Source organism: Poecilia mexicana, unplaced genomic scaffold, assembly GCF_051168715.1.
Source record: "Poecilia mexicana isolate PSO_F unplaced genomic scaffold, ASM5116871v1 scaffold_2, whole genome shotgun sequence".
NCBI classification, from domain to species: domain Eukaryota; kingdom Metazoa; phylum Chordata; class Actinopteri; order Cyprinodontiformes; family Poeciliidae; genus Poecilia; species Poecilia mexicana.
In genome coordinates, this window is record NW_028263371.1 from 48632614 (window position 1) to 48653064 (window position 20451).

A 20451-nucleotide genomic window follows, 5' to 3' on the forward strand; every position below is an offset into this window, starting at 1 on the left:
TTTAGAGTAAACTGATCCGTCTCTAACTGAAAGTCCCGTTATATCCCTGTTTCTGGGTATGGGAGCCAAGCAGCTTTGCTCATGGGAAAATTGCAAATTTAGATTGTCTTGCTGTAGCTTCACGTCTTTTCATGTTATCTTGGCCTATCGTATTTGCAGCTGTACAGGGAAATCAATTGAACACGGGAGGCTACTGGATGAACTTTCAGCAATGTCTCTACCGGAACTTGGACAGCTGGAGGGAAGGTATATTTCTTAAACAGAGTGCATTAAGGAAAAAAAAAAGAAATCACACTTTCGGCCCTTGTTTTCCAGAAATAAACTTGGTATGTCCAAGAAACCTTTTAATTATTAATGTCCTAGCCAAATCGTTTCTTGTGGCTTGGATCCGAGTAGCGGTAAGTGCTCTGGGCTATTCTGCAATCGATCCAGAGTGTCTTTGGTGTTGGAGAGGCAGCTGCGCTCAGATCAGGCTGCTAAACCCAAGCTTCACTCCAGTAGATGGTAGACAGATGTCTGTAATTTGCAGACTAGGATTCTAAGGGTTAAAAAGGTGCAACCCGCAAAATAAAATAATTTGGGGCCCTTCAACTGGTAGCTGGAGTCAGAGTGAAATAAAATGAGTACGTCTCGAAAAGACATACTCATGTCTGCTGCTCAAGTGTCACTGAGGGAGAGACTGGGGTTTAGAAATAACTATTTCATCTGTCAGCTTTTTGCCAGCAAGAACATTGTACTGTCGTCAGGGAATTGGAAAAGCTTAGAAGTCAATTCAAACTATAAATGTGAACATGTCCAATCAATAGAGACCTTTTCATGGAAAAATGAATATTTTATGAACAATCCATCTTTAGGAAAATCAATGTTGTAGAGTGAGGAATATGAATGGCATCACGGGACACTAAGGTGATGTGGATGACTAGGTAAGTGGCGTAAAGATAATGACTCGACGTGTTCGTGTCGTTCAATAATTTTTATGGCGTTTTATTGTTTGGCCCGTCTTTATGACGTGCTTGCCATTCTTCGAGCCAAATTTTTGCTCATTCATATTTAACAGATTTTCTCTCTGAGGTTTTATGGTGATACGACAGCTGTTAGGTGGCAGAACTAAGAATCGCAGGGAAAAAAATATTGCTGAAGTAATTTGTTGATAAGATTGTGACACCTGTGACAACCTGTCACAGGCGTAGTTGTCACTGACAGCTGTGTTAACCACACAAAAACATAAACGTGATCTGGATCTCAACGGCACTGTCAAAGTCTGGCAACTTAATATTGATGTAATTAGTGGATCACAAAGGTTTTCATACCTTTTGAATTTTCCTCACATTTGATTGTGCTACTGCCATACACTTCAAAATATTTATTGGGATTTTACTATGATGGAAAACAAATAAAAAGCAGGTCATGAATGCTAGTTGGAAGAAAAATATAAAATGTTTTCATTTTAAGTTTTTCACAAATGCAAATCTGAAAAGTGTGGTGTGCAGTTTTTTAGTTCCCTTTACTCTCATATTACATTATTGATTTCATCAAAACTTATCCCCTTCAGATGTTGCCTTGCTAGCCAATAGGCTCCTTGTGTGTATATTATTATCAACATGAATTAAACTGCTCTCTGAATGCCTCAGACGTGTTTTACTGAACATTTGTGAACAAACAGCATCATGAAGCCTAAAACGCGGAGCAGCCAGGGATGAAGGATCATTTGTGATTTGTAAACATTAAAGAAAATGTTCAAGGCGTTTGTGTACCTCTTGGTATTGGACGGTTGACCAAATTGAGAAATTTTCTCAATTGCTGATTTGGCTCTGACATATAATTAGATGTTAATTTACATGGGCTCAACGCCATCTCTGGTGTTAAGCTTCCTGCACATTGGGATCCATCACCAAATTTCTTGGAATAAGTGGATGATATGGCTAGTAGTTTAAATAATCTATATCCATAACGAATGTATTTTTAACTTAAAACATTTTACATTAGTGATTAAACGATCTGCTCTTGTTGGATCTGAGGGGAAGGAACTCTGTGTTTGCAGAGGTTTCTTCCCTTACTAACTATGTGTTTCATCAATAAGACGAGAGATGCATCAATATTATGACTGTGTAGCACTTGTTTCAACCACCGGTTACGTTCAGGAAGCTGCAGTCTGTCTTGTTTCTTCAGAGCAAAGGTTTTAGTTGTAACTGCTGCAGTTCGGCCTCCTCATGCTGCTCCAACATGCAGTTCAATTCATTAGAGGATTCTTTGGTTTAATTCATAGGTTTGGTTTTAATTCAGTAAATTTCATGAACCCATTAGCTGTTAGACCAAAATGTACAAGAATATGCTATAGATATTGTATATTTTTTAGGAAAATGTCACCTGTACTGCTTAAAGTGACAATCATGACTTAGTTTAAAAATACTGGAAGTAATAATAATAATAATAAAAAAAAGTGACTCTGTAATTGGAAAGACAGGGAGCTATTGTTAAAAATATTCAGTCACTGCAACTTGACCCTGCTTCCTGGCTTTTGTCACACTGTCGCCTCTGCTATGTTATTATTTTCACCGTCTTCCTCCCTCGCACCTTCGAAATACTGCTTCTGCTGTCTTTCGATGAACAGAGTCTCTTTACTGAAGTATCAACCTTTCATTGTACGCGAATAAAAGACTCAACAGTTTTCTGTAAAAATAAACAGTCGAGTCAGAGCAGTTACCTTGACGCTCAGAGGGTATTCCTAGGGCAAACGGCACAAAATCCCACATCCAGTGACGTCCTCTGCAGGAGATCGATTTCTGTCTGTCTGTCTTGGATGATCATTCTGGCTCTTTTTCAAAACTCCTTTTAATTTCACAGTCTGCTGATGAAAGAGCTCCTGCTCCTGGGTTTGCAGCATGATACATAGATGTAACAACTTTGCCTCCACAACACAATCTCTTTTGCTCTGCTAACTTGGTTCTGAAGAACGGTGAGAAAGTTTACAGATGCAGACAAAGTTGCATCTCTGCCCTCTTTGGAACTCATATTTTGTATTCACTTTTATTTTTATGAGAAACATGGCAGCTATCATCCCTGTCTCACACTTAGCTTCTACAAAAACAAACTATCTATTCTAGTTAAAATGTATCAATGTGAAAATATAGAGAATCATTGTTGGTTTGAAGGAGATTATGCTTAATCTATAAGAAAGGCAACATGCCTAATCCTAAAGTCTGTCATGTCTCTCACATTTCCTGTGCTTTTCTTTGCTGTCTGCCCTCCGTCAGGTTTCAGACAAAGGAAGAGAGAGGTGTTGTGGGAGTCCAGTAATACTCTGGGGACGTGCCCTCACCTGATGGAGTTCATCCCCTGTGAGGATCCTGCCTGCTACCTGTGGCAAACCCAACAAAAAGGAAAATGCATTCCCACCAACAGCTCCTGTGGTCCTGGAACCGCAGTACAGAATGTGACCTGTGTTGACGCTGAAGGTAATGCTCAGGAACCAGAACATACCTGCTTTGGCCCATTTTAAAATGCTCTGTCTGTTTTTTGATTAAACTTCCTGCTTTCAGCAAAATTTGAAAGATTACTGCATAAATAACACAATAGAATTGGGATTTCTCCGAAATGCTTCAATCTACAGTAACTAGCAAAAGTATTTGAATCTTTGAACTGATTTTCACATTTTATATGGTTTAAAAAGTTTCCCACCTGTCTTACCTCACTAGAGTTCCTGTCTTTACATGTTTGCTGCGTCCTCTGCATTGCTTGTAGCAAACCGCAACCAGAACTTCTTCAGGTTTTCTTTTAACAGTCTTCTCCATAAAGGCCATAACTAAGGAGTGCATGACTACTACTCTTCATTTTACCTGGGACGTAGATCACTACAGCTCCTTCTGTGTTACCATGGTTACCAGCCTGTCAGATAAGGAGCATTGTCACGACGTATAGTAGGTTGTATTTGTGACGATGAACAGTGCTCTGCATGGAATATTTTGTAACATTATCCGTGTTTAAATATTCTACACAGCCTCATCAATTCATGATAAAATATGTTCATTAATATTTGCTGAAATTCTGAATTTATGTTGAAGTTAAAATATATGCAGGTGGACTACATTCACTGCTTGGGTGGCTACTGAAGGAATGTAGATTAACTAGATTTTATTTTGGGTGTTTGAGAGTAAACGGGAGGAACACAAAGCCATGCCGCGCTACAGATTTCATAACATGTCCCGTATCACTTGTCCTTCCACTTCTCAGTTATGCTCTACTTTTTGCTGGTCCATTAAATAAAATGTAAATAAAATCCATTTTGAAATCCTCACGCCATTATAAAGGTGGTAATATGAGCATCACTGAAATGCGTTGTTCCATTATTAATTAGACAGATAAACCTCAGTGACACTGAAGTTAAAGTACATTTCCATTTTTACACAGAAGGTGAGATGATTATTAACCTTGCATTTAATATCTCAAACTACACTTTTAACAATGTTCATATTTATCCATATAATTCTTGAGTGCACAGAGTTTATTTTATACAGTCTAGTCATTTCTATTTAAATGAATCCAAGCTACTAAGAACCTGAAACGGCTAATCCTAAAAATTCAAATGAATAAGGAGCTATAAAATTCATCAAGGTTACAGTGGTGCCAGCAATGCAGTGATGTAGAGAGACCTCACCATCAATTTTATTGTGACGCCTGAACCACCAAGTGTGATGTGATCCGTTGTGCTCAGGCGCATCATCAAGGTGGGTGACGGGAACATTACCATTAACGGCGCATGCATTATTCATTATGGACCACTGTCAGCTTTATGGGCACAGAAAACACGGGCCTGATTAAAAGTCAGAATCCCTGCTTCCTACCAGGCATTAATTGCTCATCTCCATTGATTATGGGCCTAATTGGAGCCTTTTTTGTCCATGTTTTATTACTCTGTCACAATGGATCGGGTGTATGTTTGTCATGAATCCAGATGAAAGTCCAAACACATTAGCCATCCTAAGGGCCTAATGAGTTTTGACGGGCCGAGTGAGGAGGGAAGCTTTAGAAATTTGGTGGGAAGAGTCTCGTGAGATTATTTAGAGTGGATTTCGTGTTTGTGGCTGAAGAAAGATTGATCTATGCTGTGTTTTTTTATTTTTGATTTTTGTCCTTTGACCATTTGAATTCATTGGCGTACTAACTATTGTCTTAGTTATGTTGCGCACTGTTAGCAATGTTTCTGTTTTATAACAGCTACAGCCAGAAAGAAGGACCCAAACGCTCTGCTACCTTTGTTAAGAAAATGAATAGCAGTAAACTCATTGAAGAAAAATATAATTAGATAGATTAACTTGGACAGTGATGATTAGTTTTGCAGGGATGCAGTCATAACCCACTTTGACCAAGGTCAAGTTTCCGCCTTAGAGAGATGATTCTTTCGACACTTTTTACTATTGTGCTTGAAATATAAATTTTGTAGACCTTGGAGAAAGCAGCTTCTAATTGCCTCTCTGGCTACACATTCAGATTCAACACACTGAAGGTCCTTTTCCCAAGTGTTGCACAAATAAGGATGATGGACACTTTGTCTGTAGAGAGGAAGGCAACGAGGCATTAATGGTCCTGGAAAAATATAAAGAATAAGTAAATTTGAAGGTTTCAAAGACTCTGGAATAATATAATTTCAAGTATTTTTTTAAGGTCAGGGGTTGTTTAAAGCTCCTGCTGCTGCTTTATCTCTGAGGGATTGAGCCTATCATAAGATGAAACAACATTTTATATACAATTTCACAGTGAAACTAGATATGACAATAACTTTCAGAATTCTTCTTCCTCTGTTTCTTATTGTGTGACAGAAAAAACTTTTTTTTAGAATTTACATATTTATAGGTTGTTGATTAAATTCGAGCAGAGAATTTAAGAAATAAAGAGACTGGAAGCACCAATTATTCCCCTCTCACTGAACTATGCAAAGCTTACCGGTAATATCATATTTTTGCTGCATTCTTGATGTGTTTTGTTTGTTAATGACTTTCTATTCTTACTTCATAGAAATTTCACAGTTTAATCGAGAAAGCAATGTTGTGAGGCAGAAATATTTTTGACTGACTGCAAGGTTTATACGTGGCATGTATACCCGCGACTTTCTTAGCTTCTGTTAACTTTTTTCTTACAAAAGGAGAAAGACATAAATGTTACGTGAACAGACCATGCAAAGACAAAATAATGTGATACTTTATGATGCACCTGCGTATGTTTTGGAGCATGATCAATGATGGCAAGCTCATGATGTTCCCTCTTCTTCTAATTGCAAACGGGACCTTTTGTAGCTTTATTTCAACAATGTCTTTCATATTCTCACTGTTCTGTAAAGGCCATTCTGGATTGCCTGGATAATAATTGTACTCTCAATACATTCTGAGGCTGCAGCTCCTCCAGATTTTCAATTGACCTTGTTGCTGCTTCCCTGGCCAAAGCTCTGTCATTTTAGGTGGATGACCGTGTCTTTGTAGGTTTGCAGTTTGACCATTTTGTTGCTTTCAGTTTGAAGTTCTCCAGAAGATGCTCAAACTTTGGGGCTAGCTTGTTTTGGAAACTAATTCCGTTTTTAACCTTTCCACAAGTTTACAGCTGACCCGTCTGCTATGCTTATCGGTGTTCAAGATGCCGTTTGCTCACAGTTTCACTCACAAAATCTCTGAGGCATCGGAGAACAGCTGTGTTTTCACTGAGATTAAAATACACACAGACACAAAACGTGCATGCAACTGGTTGCACTTTTCACGGCGAGTACGAGACTAAAGGCGGCTGAAAAGTATCGTTGGAACAAAATAAAAGTTTTGCAAAGCACAGTGTGGCCCGGGCAGACAAAGTTAAAAAAAAAAAAAACTGTAAAGTGGGTTGTTCTGAAATTTTTCAGGTGAAGAATTATTTTCTTCCTTTCGATGACATCAGCTTTGCATCAGCGACTATTTAATCACATCCAAAATGTTGTCGGCGGAAACCCTGTTGATAGTTCTTACCTTGCGTTATAATGACGCCTTTTCTGGGATTTTTGCTTGAATTATTGTGCACAGGGTTTGTACAGCTGCTGCTGATTGCCTGTGTGTGTGTTTGAGGGAAAGGTCAGCAGCAGCGACCGTTTCTTCACGACAGTCTTGTTTACATAATGCGTCTCTATTAAAAACCTGTTTCCATGTTGTGTTTTTCCCTGAAGTATTGCGTCAAGTGAAGAATAAATTTGCTTCCGCCGTGAAGCCCATTTGAAACGAGTAAAAGATTAATCCTCTACATAGATCATACTCAGAGGGTAGCATTTGAAGACCTGCAGGCTTCTCTCTATTTTATCTTCCCACATAATGTAAGCTTTTTGTTTGCAGTTTCTCTAGGATAGAACCAGAGAGCTAGACTGCTTTTCAAACCTGTAAAGGTATGAACTTGTCTATGTCTCTGCTTTTGAGGAGCACAGATGCATCACTTCTCAAACGAACTTCAGCTGATGGAGGTCAGAAATCATCTCCCATTACTAAAATGGCGGGTTGTTTTGCTTAGATATGGTAATTCATAGAAATACTCAGGCTGAGATGGAATAAAATGAGCTGTTCAAGGACATTTTACAGTTCAGCTAGAGAGACGTAATGCTAACTGAAGAACTTGCATAACTAAAAAGCATCACACTAAACACCAGCTTGTCAAACTCTAGCTCTCTGGATAAAAAAATCATATCATTTGTAATAATAAAATCTTATTTGTATGAAACAATCAACATTTACAACTCCATTTGTACACATAAAAAATTATATTTGAGAGAAATAACTGTAAAAAAAAAAGATAACATGCTTACTGAAGGATTTTGCTTTACTCAAGAGTTTTGTTGTTTGTTGATATTACAAATGAAGTTTAAAAACCTCAAACATGTCTAAAAACTGTCTGTGATGATTAACAGTAATAACAAAGTGGGATGTCCTTTTGGATCAGTGACAGGCATTCTGCACTAATCGGTATTTTAATGATTTAAAAGGCTGATGTCTGTCTCTGTCTGTCTGCCAGTCTGTCAGAATCCCAGCCTGTGTTCTCATGTGTGGCTATTAAAACTGTATAATTTTATGAGCGTATTATTTTGTTGATTCAGTCAGATCAGATCTTTTCCAGTCTTTACAAGAACGTTTAAAGTGAAAGAGAAATCGCCAACTGTTCCAGCTTTTTCCCCTACTTGCATATAGTTTTGGTTGGATTATCACCAGGTCACATTAAAACAGATATTAAACTTCTACAAGCTGTTCTTCATGACAGTGTGAGAATGAGAGAGTAGCGTTCTTCATTAGCTGTCTGAAGTTCACCTGATGTTGGAGCAGCAATGTTAAGAATTTTTTGCAGAAACTCTGATTTGAACCAAAAGATTTTCACCAAATGGGAAATCGGAGTCATAAAGATTACTGATGATGGGAGGTAAAGTGGAGGCATGATGTAAAATTGACTTTTTTTTAGCTTTATGTCATGTTATAATATCATTTCTTCATCAAAATGAACCAAAACATTGATTCTTTCATGCATGTTTGAGAAATATATGCTCACACAAAGCCCTGGCTGTTTACCCAAAGCTTCTCCGTGGAGCTTCAGTCTCCAGTTCATGTTTCTTCCCCCACATATTTCCACCAAACCAGCAGCCACAGCAATTGGCAGTCTCCTGGTTGAAATGCTAAGCTTATTTATACAATCTACTTTTCAGTCCAACTCTACTTACTGCCATAGTTGGGCTTACATCTTTTATTTATTGGACATAGTTTTTCTGACCCCTGTTGTTGTCCCCAACTAAAGTTAATACCTGGTCAGGAGCAGAAACTGTCGAATGATGAAATGTTGTGTTAAACCTTTGAAGGGAAAGTGTTCTGCTGCAGAGACGCATTGGACATAAACACAAACTGGGAGTCTGCAGGTTGTCAAGTAAAGAAAATAATAAGGTTTTATTAATAAAACAACAGGCATTGCAGTTCCAGGAAATCAAGAGAACACAGAATCTAAATTAATCTGCTGAGCGTGACAAGAATGAACGTGAGAGTTGATAATGCATTCACACAACATAAGAGAGGCAAGGATTTATTAGCAACCAAGGAGAAATCCTCAGTCTACATGTACTGGTCTGGTAAATCAGGGACACAGAGAGATGTCATAAGCTAAAATCTAGTGCACGAAAATCAAGGAATTGATCAATTCAAATTAAATAATAATAAAAAAAAAACAGACTACAACAACAGTGTAGAATATTTTTTTAAAAATCAAGCAAAGAGTATCTGCATATTATAACAACTTGAATCATCCAAATTTCAAAATTACAAAAACTACTTAAGAAATCTTTACATCCCTTTCAGTTTCCATAAAACATTACTTCATATAGAATTATGGAGTTACTAAGTTTAGGTTTACATTGTATTTTTAAAATTAGGGGTTCCAGTTACAGATCCAGACCACTTGACCAAACAAAACATTGTTTAGGCAAGAGCAGGACAACAAATTTTAACAGACCCTCCCCCCCTTTTTCTTTTGCTTACATATTGTTATGATATATTGTTGTTGATTATTGAGGCTCTAAACCAGCATAAATAACTGCTGAGATGGCTTACCCGCCGGGTATTTGCCCAAGGCTGAGTGAAGTTGTTTTGACACCTCGTTCAGCTCCTTCTCCTTGCAGAGTCAATGCCACCGATCACGGAGGCTGCTGACTCAAATATACTCGGTATATGTGTAACTGATGGCTGACATGACTGATTTTCTACCTCATGTACTGCACTGGATGGTGACTAACCCAAAGCCTGCAGACTCTCTGACATTTGTGAAACTAACAATAACAACAACAGTGTCTCTCTCCAACTGCCTGCCTCTTTCCGCCTAACTGGTCAACAGTATGTAGTCAATGACGAGCCCAGAAAAGCCACTGGAAACATGGACGTATGGATGTCAGAGGAGGTAAAATTGTAAAGGAACATGCTTGGCAAGCTGATGTAGCCCAGACACTAATTGGTCATCCAGCCCAGTTTGTCACAACCCACTGGGATTTTGTCCAGTTCACCTTAAAGCTCCCCCAATATGTGATTATTAACTTTTAAGAAAAGTCAATGCCAATTTTTTTTTTCTATGGATTTAGAGCGGAATAATAACAATGAGAGAGATTAATTGGTCGGTGGGCGTGCAGAGCAGAAATCATGTTGAAATTGCATGCAGTAGGCAGCGATATTATTTCTGAGTAAGAGCCCTAACTACAGATCCCTGTATTAATAATGCAGGAGGACCCCAGGGGCAGCCGTCTTTCTGCACAACAGTACACCCTCAGACACACACAAGCACGCACACACACGCATACACAAGTTGTAGCTTCGTGCTGTTATGTCATTTGTCCTCAGGCGATGGTTCCAGACAGTTTTGTGGCTTTTTGTTTGCTATTATACTCATTAGGCCCTTTTGTTTTCAGAGTAATTCATAAATCAATTGTTTTTATACAGTTTATTAAAGAAGAAAAAATAATCCCATCCATAAAATGTTACCACAGAGTCCTTAAAATTGTACTTTAGCCTCTAGTGTTTTATATGTCAGAACATTTTTTTAGTGTGTAATATTGAGTGCAAACATGTGAGGTAACCTTGCATATGTCTTTTATCTAAGAGTAAACTCGCTTATTGTGCCCTTCCAGACACGATAACAACACAGCATGCTGGATAGCCGAGGGCCTTCAGGTCGATTAAATTCCAACTCATGGAAATCTAATTCCCATCTTGTGTTGGAGCAAAGTGGCTGGAAATAGAATTAGGCTTTCAGTTCTGGGAGATCAGCAAGAGTATTCATGGGTCAGATCCTGGTGTCAAGATATGCCAAGGTTTTGGAACGTTTTGGTTTGAAATGGCAAACATTTTTGATTATGTTCTTTCAGTTTTCACTCATTTTAATTAGGAAACAAAGGAATTTAATTTGTTCCTGCTGGATAGAGCATGAAGGAGTGCAACGCAAATTCTGCCTCACCTCTGTAAAACTGTTTCACAGGTAGAGCTAGCAAGGTATTAGTGACATTTGTGACGACAGGATGGCAGATGGCATCTGGCAGGTAACTAGTTTCTTATACGTGGGTCATCATGTCAGCACTAGGCAGACAAAATCACATTTTATTTTTAAATAGGACTTGCATCAACAGGAAACGGGAGAATACGGAAATTGCTGAATGAAAGAGAGAGTAAATCATTGTATGTGCACACGAGGGGTGATTACTGGATCAGGTGAGAGTGATTAACATAATGTGGAAAAGCCGGGGTTAAGCACTGACTGGAGGATCTGAGTGGAGAAATAATAAAACAAATGTAATCACGAGGAGAACACAAGGAACAAATGAATAACAACTTGACCGAACATGACTAGACGACAAAGTATCAACATAAACACGCTCAAAAGTAACAGAGTGCACAGGGCCAAGTGCACAAAAAAAAGTCTGGTACAGTAACTCATTGCAGGAACTAAACTAAAACATGAACTGAAAAAGGAAAAACAAAAACCCCAAAATGAAGTGGCACTGATATGCATTTGAGAACTATATAAAAGTTAAGAGAATAAAACTTTCTGTGTTGTTTTTCCCATTTAAACTTTTGGCTGCATCTCATTCTTATATCTAGTTTTTTTTTGTTTTTTTTTATCTTACAAATGTGAAGGTTAACTTATAGAAATGTGTGTATGCAGTGTTTTATTTCACGCTCGCTTTGTACAAAGCAAGCCAGTCTGAAATAATTACCTGGGTTGGCGCGATGGTGAACCATGACAATGAATTCCCACGCAGCGTAAAATCTCAGTCAGCTCAAAACAATTATGTTAAACTCAGCTTCGATTCAGGCGCTGCAGCCCCCAGATCACTGCTTAGTTAGCTGCACTTTGGAAATGTATGCATGAGAGGAAGTGTAAACTTTTTCTTCCACAGCTTTCTTTGATTTTAGACTTAATTCTGACCTTTCACATTACATCTCTACATTGCTGTTGTTGTGTAAATATAGTCTGCTTTAAATTTTAACTTATTTTCCTATTCTTATTTCATCAAAAAAATGCGGTGATATGTTCTTGTAATATGTTGTCATATGTTGAGTTTTTGTGTTTTTTTTGCAAATGCATTTATTTAAAATACTTTGTGTTACCACCTAAGTTTAGTATTTTGTAGCACCATTAGCATGCTAAAATAAGTATTTTATGCTTAAAAAAAAAAAGATCACATATTGTTATTGTTGTAGAACCTGCTGTGCTGAGTTTGGAGGAAAGTGTATCAGTACATTCCTAAAGTGTGCTATAACTAAATCACTGGATGCAGTGGCCCCTAGCTTTTCTCCATTATTCTAGACAATCTTCTGCTGCACACATGTCAGATATTTTGATGTAGCTTTAGATGCTTTAACTCTATGGGCAAAAGGTTTTCAAACTCCCTAAGGGAGTATTTTACATTTATCTCATGAGGCGTTACCACGGCTCGTATTTTTCTGCATTAGCTGTATCCTCCAAGAGTGCATGGGGACAAAAAACAACAACAAATTGATAACAAATATGCCCTAGAGTTGTTATTGTTAAACTATATATCTTGTTGTAGTTCAGCAAAGTTAATGACACTACGCGGTGGAAGTGTATATCTATAAAAACGATGCCTGGGCTGCTGCTGGCATTGTTTGGACAAGTTGACGACATCCCACTTTTTTTCTGTTTCTCTCTCATTTTATAGAGACAATCGCAAACATTTAAAAAATAGATATTATTTTCAGGAAGGTTTTATGTACTGCAATACTGATGAATAGTCACGTTAAATGTTTAGTTTATTTTGAGTCAATAGTTCTACTGACTTACTTGCTTGACTTTTTTAATTGAGAGGTTCACATATTTCACTACATGCCTGCAAGCTGAGAGATGACTTAAAAAAAACTATCTTATATTACCAAAAAAAAAAAAAAAGAAACGTAACACAACAGACTGTTTTTTTCGATCTGACTACATTCTTTCTGTTTTACCAGGAACTTTGAAGGGAGCTCTGTCAACTACAAGAAGTTGTTAGAGTTTCTGTAAATCTATTATTACTAATGTAGCATTATACCTGTGTGCAATGTAATTTTAAATCATTTGGTTTACTTACATCATGAATGCCATGCACTGCTGGATTGAATGTAATATTTGTTGTAACAGAGAGAATTACATTTCATTTGGTTCTTTGTGATCTTGGAAACGGTTGTTTTTTAAAGAAGCATGTTAACAAACCTGACTCCCAACAATGAACTCTAAAAAGATTAATGCTGAAGTATTAACTCGGAATTGAGTTAAGCTGGTGTCGCACTGTTTCTCGTCATGCTAAGTACATTATTATGAAAACATATTGGCGCCTTTACAGATTTCTCCAGTTTTTTACTTTTCTTGCCATGCTGACATGTTTCAGGCCATCAAGCAAATTTTGTCATCAGACAGAAATAACATGAGTTAATACCAGTGGCAGGCTGTACATTTGGTGCCATCAGGACTCTTGCAAGTCCTGAATCAGCAAAACAGCCCCGAGCATTTTGCTACCACTACCGTGTTTAGCTGTCAGTATCATGTTCATCAAGCGATATATTATACTTATTGACACAAAGTCACTTAAACTGGGTCAGGGACTGACAGCCTCTTTGTTTGAGAAGCGTAGCCTCAGGCCTGGAGGAGCTGACTCTGATCCTGGCCTTTTTCCACTTGGCTGTGATCCACTCCACTGCACTGTAAAGGTCATGGCTTGAAGATGCAGCTCAGAGACCCCTTCTCTCCAGGACTACACCTGCACACCCTGTCCATTGTTTTCCATTGTTCAGTTTTTAGTTCACACACATACAGTCACGCAAAGAATCAAGTTGGTTCATGGGAAATAAAATACATTTATAGGAAAATAACAATTTAACCTGTAAAAAGTGATATTTTCTTAAGATGAAGCCTAATAACAGTGTTTTTATGGATATAAATACATACTAAAGAAAAATAAGCCAAATTTGACCCACTTCACATTATGCAGATTATTAGGGTTAAGTAATGTTATTATTGAGCCAGTACAAACGTATTTTCAGAATATATTATATATTTCTTATCAATGGTGCCTACTGGTTGGATATATTGGAACTCAAAGTTGCAAAAGAAATTAAGAGAAAAAATAAAAGATTAGTTTACCTGCTCTGCTTTATCAAATGTATAAGAATGAGCATTTCTTAAGTTAGTGAAGGCAATCATATTGCTGATACTGAAAAATAAAAGCTGAGTTTGTGTAACTCTAATAGTTCCTAAGTTGTCCATATGTATATATGCACACATACACCTGGACACAAACTGATTTATTGTCACTTCATTTCGTTTAGTAAAAAGGAATTATGCGTTTTAGTATAAAATAATCTACCGTTGAGTTTGGTGTCACATGGTTGACGCTCTTATATCTGTTTTGTCAACTCTCAAATAAAATAAAAACCGAAAACAACCTTTTCTCTCCCTTTATTGCCTTAATAAAATGAATGCCAGTTATTGCACATAAGTCATAATTTAGTCACAATTCCAACATTTTAATTTCAGCTCTGTTACTATGCCATGTTTAGGAGGTGATGTGCCCGACAGCCACTGTGTAGAAGAGCCTCCACCCACTGAGGAGGCCTGTGATGTTGCCTGTTCTGCAGACTGTGTGGTGGGCTCCTGGTCCTCCTGGTCTTCCTGCTCACACAGCTGCACCACAAAGACCACAGAGGGCAAGCAGAGCCGCAGTCGCACAGTATTAGCCATCCCAGGAAAAGGTAACCTGAAAATCCCTCTGATTACTTTGACTCTTTTCCATATCCTCTTTTAAATAATCATGAAATACCTATTTCTTCCACACATTTTACTTTTCAACCAGTTTGCTTCTTTTTTTTTTTTTGCTTATCAATGAATGACAAAGCAGCAATTAACAATAGATCTATGTTCAATACAAAACATGTTCATTAATTTTTATGCACAAATTCATTCTCAGATGATAAGATTTTAGTCTGTTTAGTTCTACCTATTTTGAGTCCTTTCAGCCGTTTTATAGCCTCTTGTCACTTTAAATCCAAATAAGGCACGCCCCCCAACTCAACGTTTACACTTGGACATGAAAACAGCTGCGAACAGATGTGCAGTTATACAACTGTACATCTTTGAAAAGCAAAAGTAGAGCCTCCTGCACAACCAACAAGACTGCTGCAATTGGTTTCTGGCTTGGAAGTCAAAACCAAAACACCTGTGTTTTCCAGCAGCCATTGTAAAGCATATACAGTAGTAGAACCAGCCATTCACATGTACTGAAGCTCAGGTTGGGTTGTTTGGTGAGAGGCGGTGTCTGCTGATTTGTGACGTTAAATTTCAGTGGTTTTTGAATTGGATCATTTTTCAGACGCCAAAAAACATGAACTTATTGCCAACATTAACTTATTAAGCAGTTGGTCTGTTTTTTAGAAGCATTTAAGACCTAAAGGGAAGCACAAAAATGTGCAAAATTTAAATTTTGTGGGTAACACTTTATTTGAAGGGGGGTGAATAAGACTGTCATGACACTGTCATAAACATGACATAACACCTGTCATGAACATGAATAAGCCTTCATGAATATTTATGACTGTTGTCATAAAGCGTCATTCGGTAAATTATGACACTTTTAATACAAAGTTGACATTATTCAAAATGTCTTTGTTATGACAACTTGACCAAGGACCAAGAAATCATTACTGTTTAAACTTTACCTTTAATAACATAAAGTTACCTAATTTTTACAGTGCAATCAGTAATACTTTTATAACAAATTTATATCAGTAATGATTTCTTGGTTAATGTCAAGTTGTCATAACAAAGACATTTTGAATAATGTCAACTTTGTATTAAAAGTGTCATAATTTACCGAATGACGCTTTATGACAACAGTCATAAATATTCATGAAGGCTTATTCATGTTCATGGCAGGTGTTATGTCATGTTTATGACAGTGTCATGACAGTCTTATTCAACCCCCTTCAAATAAAGTGTTACCATTTTGGGTAATAGGTCCTCCTTAAAAATAGGCAAATTTACATTTACTAAGACTGAATATCAATTAAATATTAAAATTAACTCGTATAACAACATGTATGAAAAACATATAAGATGTATCCATAAGTAAAAGTGCAGTGTCTAAGCTTTATTTTGTAAGTAAAAATGTTTAGAAGAGTTTCAGAATTAACTGAAAACTAAGCTCAGCAAATAGTAGATAAAGATTGATTGAGCTGAAGCTTTTATCAGCGTGGTTTCACCAGCATCGCGGTCCTTTCGTCTGGTTCTCCAGATTTAAGAGTGTTATACAGACATTTTTCATTTCAGAAAACATTTGAGGTTTGAGCAGATCATCCATTATCAGGAGCTGTTCCTCTGGCAAGTGTTTCTCTGTGTACTTCATGTTTTCAAGTCAGACAGCCTTGGCTGCCTTGGCAGGCGGCTGCTGCCCATTAATCCCTGTAACTAAACACATATCAGCAATAACAGCTGATGAAAGAATCTTGCAGCTTAAACCCAATTGCTGGATATCTGTTGGCTGGCAGAGGAGGCTGTAAGAGAGCAGTTTGTGTGAAACCTCAGTACAGCTGTGGAATGCAGAGTAGATCAGAAACCGTAAGGATCTCCTTGGTTGTAGTTCGGTGAAAAAGTCATGTTTGTGTTTTGCTGTGGTCCTCAACACTCTCCAATTAACACGTTCAGCTCATCATCAGTTAGGCTTTTATCATTTTATTCCATTCAGATTGAGGAGTCCTTGTAGTCAGAAACAGAGAAACTCACATCAACAACAGGAGACAGTAGTCTCAGTGATGTCCTTAGAAAATAAGTGAAAGTTAGAATTTAGAATCACTTTTTGATTATTTTGCTTTTATAGCCATCTTTGCTACATGTTAGCATCAGGGTTGCCTTTGAGTTTGAATTGGATCAATTTTCTGAAGTCCTTTTGCATCATTGTTTACCAAGCTGCTTCAGTTTATTGAGGTTAGTGGACATCTATTGTTTTACTGCTATCTGAAAATTACCGAGTGACATTTTCAGAAGTGTTTGGGATCATTGTCATGATAAATGACTGACTTTGATCATGTGTCATATGTCAAAACATAACCTCGTTTTTTAATGCAGAGTAATTGGGTTTACAGAGAAGTTTGTGTCAACTCACTGACTGCAATATGTCCAATCTTTCTTTATTATAATCTTCTGCTCCAAAAATTGCTCAAACAAACCAACCTTGCCTCTGATCTGACACACATTACATACACACAGTTCATTTAGAGGGAAACTCACTCATATGTATGTACATTTATGTACATGTAGATCACAGCCAAAACGCATTATGTTTTTTCCAAAATGAAAACTGTTGAGTAAAACAAATTGTGCTTGAAAATGACTGAAAATAGCTGCAGGTAATTTTAGAAAAAGGGAAGACAAGCTGCGGAAATGAAGCAATGGCTTACGCTAAACATTAGCAAAGAAACAAGGCTGTGAATTATGGCTATTTTTCGTAGGGCATTTTGCAAAACTGTTTACTAACTGTCACAGCTGCCCGTTGCTTCTTTTAGCAATGTATTTCTTAATGTGTTTCCTGCTTACCATTGTGTTACACACACCTGAAAGCTCCAGACCCTCAAACTGTCAAAACCAGTGATGCATAAAGGTGATTCATCTTCTCTGAGCATAAGTTAACCAAGTGATAAGCAGCATCTGGCTGCTACTAAGCAGTTGCAGTGTAAAATATTTTCTCAAAGTGCTAAGACTCTTCATCTTTTGTGAAATACACACCAGGTTTTAAAAACTTGAATATTTATCTGTCATGGCCGAAGGCAGCTGGGTATTTTATTGACTCTGCTCTATTTCATCCTTGCTCAAAAACCCTCTGAAATTTAGGTGATTAGTTGAAGGATTTATTAGCTGTTGGTGGAAATTTCAGATTTTAGAACTGTTGTAGGCAGATGCAGCAGATGTATGACTGCCAGCTAAACCGCTTTGAGCCAAATCAAGAAAGAACTGTTGGGTTGCGTCCGAAGACGGCGGCTCAATCTGCACTTTTTGAAATGCTAGATTGTGAAATGTTTTTGTTTTATGTTTCCTTGTCTTATATTTCACCTCCAGATGGTAAAACATGCCCAGCAGCCCCGGCCCTAGAGGAATGGCGAGTCTGCAACGACCATCCTTGCACTGTGTTTTACTGGGAAGCCTCAGAATGGGGGCCCTGTACTGAGGACGCGTCTTCTAAAACCAATGAAACTAGCTCCCGCAATGAGACGTCCGCCTGCCCTGTTGGTGTTCAGAGCCGTAACGTCAGCTGCATGAGGATGAATGCTGCTCCAGTCATAAGTAAAAGGTATGCTCTCTGCCACCGGGTAAATTTGTTGTCATCAGGACATTTTTAAAGCATTTCACCACAAAAACACTAAATCTTACCATAGTGTTTTGGTCTAGTTTCTAGTGTGAATCTGTCAGTACACTTGAAATACAGCAAACTAACTTACAAGTCACTTTTCAGCAAGATGTAGGAGCTTGTTTTAAGTCAATAATTACTGGATGAAAAAGCACAAGTTCCACCGGTAGATTGTTTCAGTTATAACATGAGAAACATTTCTTTTTTAAGATTATTATTAAGGAATTATGGAGTTAAAACAAGCTTCTATATCTTGCTGAAAAGTTACTTGTAAGGTAGCTTTGTCTTATTTTTAGTGTACTAAAATATTTGGACTAGAAACTAGACCAGATTTGCAATAGACAAGAGAGCGACTAAGATTTCATGCTTTTTCAATGTTTTGACTTTATTCTGAATTTTATAGATACTTTGGTTATTCCTGCATTTTGATCTTTACAAACCAACAAATGTGTTTCTGCCTAGAATAGAAAGTCATATTTTCTTTTTATCTTTTCTTTCTATGCTTTTAGTCACAAGTAATCTGTACCTTTTAAAGATTTTTGGGAAATTATGTGCAAATAGTCAGATATATGAATACTCTTTGTAGACTAATTTGTAAACAATGTTCATCCCCCCCCCAAAAAAAACAAAACAAAAAAAAAAAAAAACACATGTCTGAACTTAAGTATCGTATAGATATTTAAAGATGACTCAGAGGACGGGATGCTCTGTGGATTCACATCCCAAGAGTTTTGTGAAGTGTCTCTCTTCCTTTATATTTTCACTCTGTGTTTTTGCTATTCTTTCATACATATATATATATATATATATATATATATATATATATATATGTATATATATATATATATATGAGTATGTGAACCCGAGATTCATCTTGCATCTGCTCCCCCATTATCCTTCTCTTTCAGCAATACAATATCAAACACTGCTAAGGGCTTTTGTGCTGTCACTTTAATGATGTTAAAGCCTGCACCAGAAAGACAGATTTATAAATAATTCACAAAGTTTGCCCTTCTTTAGCTCAACATATTATTGACAGGGCCATAAAATGGATTATGGAGAGGCTTTTTTCTCATGCGCGTCCTGTCTGCCACCACAAAAGCTTTAATGAAAGCTGTCATTTCTGCTCCTCCAACAGATCTCGCTCGTACAGTGTGCCGTGAATTTAATCACTTCGCCTCTCTCATATCCCTGCAAAGTGTTCATTTATTGGAACACCACCTAAAACTTAGACCTGCATGTTGCTATTCGATGATTGTGTCTTGTCAGTAACTTGTGAGTTAGTGCTTCCAGTTACTAATTAAATGAGGCACATAGACTCTTAGGGATACACAGCCGTCATCAGACGACATTGTTTTTCTACTTGAGATCAAACGTTCAACTGGAAATGTCTTCAATATTTCTGAACAGACATTTCAAAACAAAAACCAATGTTCTTTGTGAAAAACAGGTTCCTTCAGTCAGCAAAACACCTAAGCATTTCATGGTGGGCAATAATCTCTGCAGGGATCTGTGGCTCAACCAAAAGCTTAGTGGGTTTTCCTTGGTATCAGCCCAGAGCCTGCAGGAAAAAGTTTGATTGATTTTCAGTTTTATTTCTGTTCTTTTTCTCCACATCCCGAGAATAGCATCTGTAGTAACACACCTGTGAACTCTATTCAATATTTCAACACTTTGATCAAATGTATGTTTAAAATAGCGCTCAGTGGCGACATTTCCTGACAAGGGCAGTATGTATGAGAAATAAAAAGAAAACATACTCCATGTCATGATTAATAATTTAAACAAATAATTCTGTCACAATTTGCCATCAAAACAAAACCATGAAGACCAAGAGACACTCCAGACAAGTCAGGGGAAAATTACAGTCGGCTCCAAGCAGGGTTGGATTATAAAGTAATATCCTTTGCTTTGAAGATCTCAGGGAGCTGTTCAATCTGTCATCAACAATTGGAAAGACTTTGGTGTGATTCTAAACCTGCTAAACGTGCAGGCCATGCAAGACAAGCATTAGTCAGAAAAGCAGCCAAGAGGTACATGGTAATTCTAGT

The 20451-nt window shown here is 37.5% G+C and overlaps 1 protein-coding gene across 1 annotated transcript in view; it reads left to right on the top strand.

Moving 5' to 3' along the window:
• Positions 1-20451, top strand: part of thsd7ba (thrombospondin, type I, domain containing 7Ba) — a 120454-nt gene that overhangs the window by 20976 nt on the left and 79027 nt on the right. The window contains exons 7-9 of the mRNA XM_088008347.1: positions 3255-3455; positions 14565-14756; positions 18112-18343. Of these exons, the coding sequence (XP_087864473.1) occupies positions 3255-3455; positions 14565-14756; positions 18112-18343 (625 nt within the window). The remainder of the gene's footprint in view (positions 1-3254; positions 3456-14564; positions 14757-18111; positions 18344-20451) is intronic.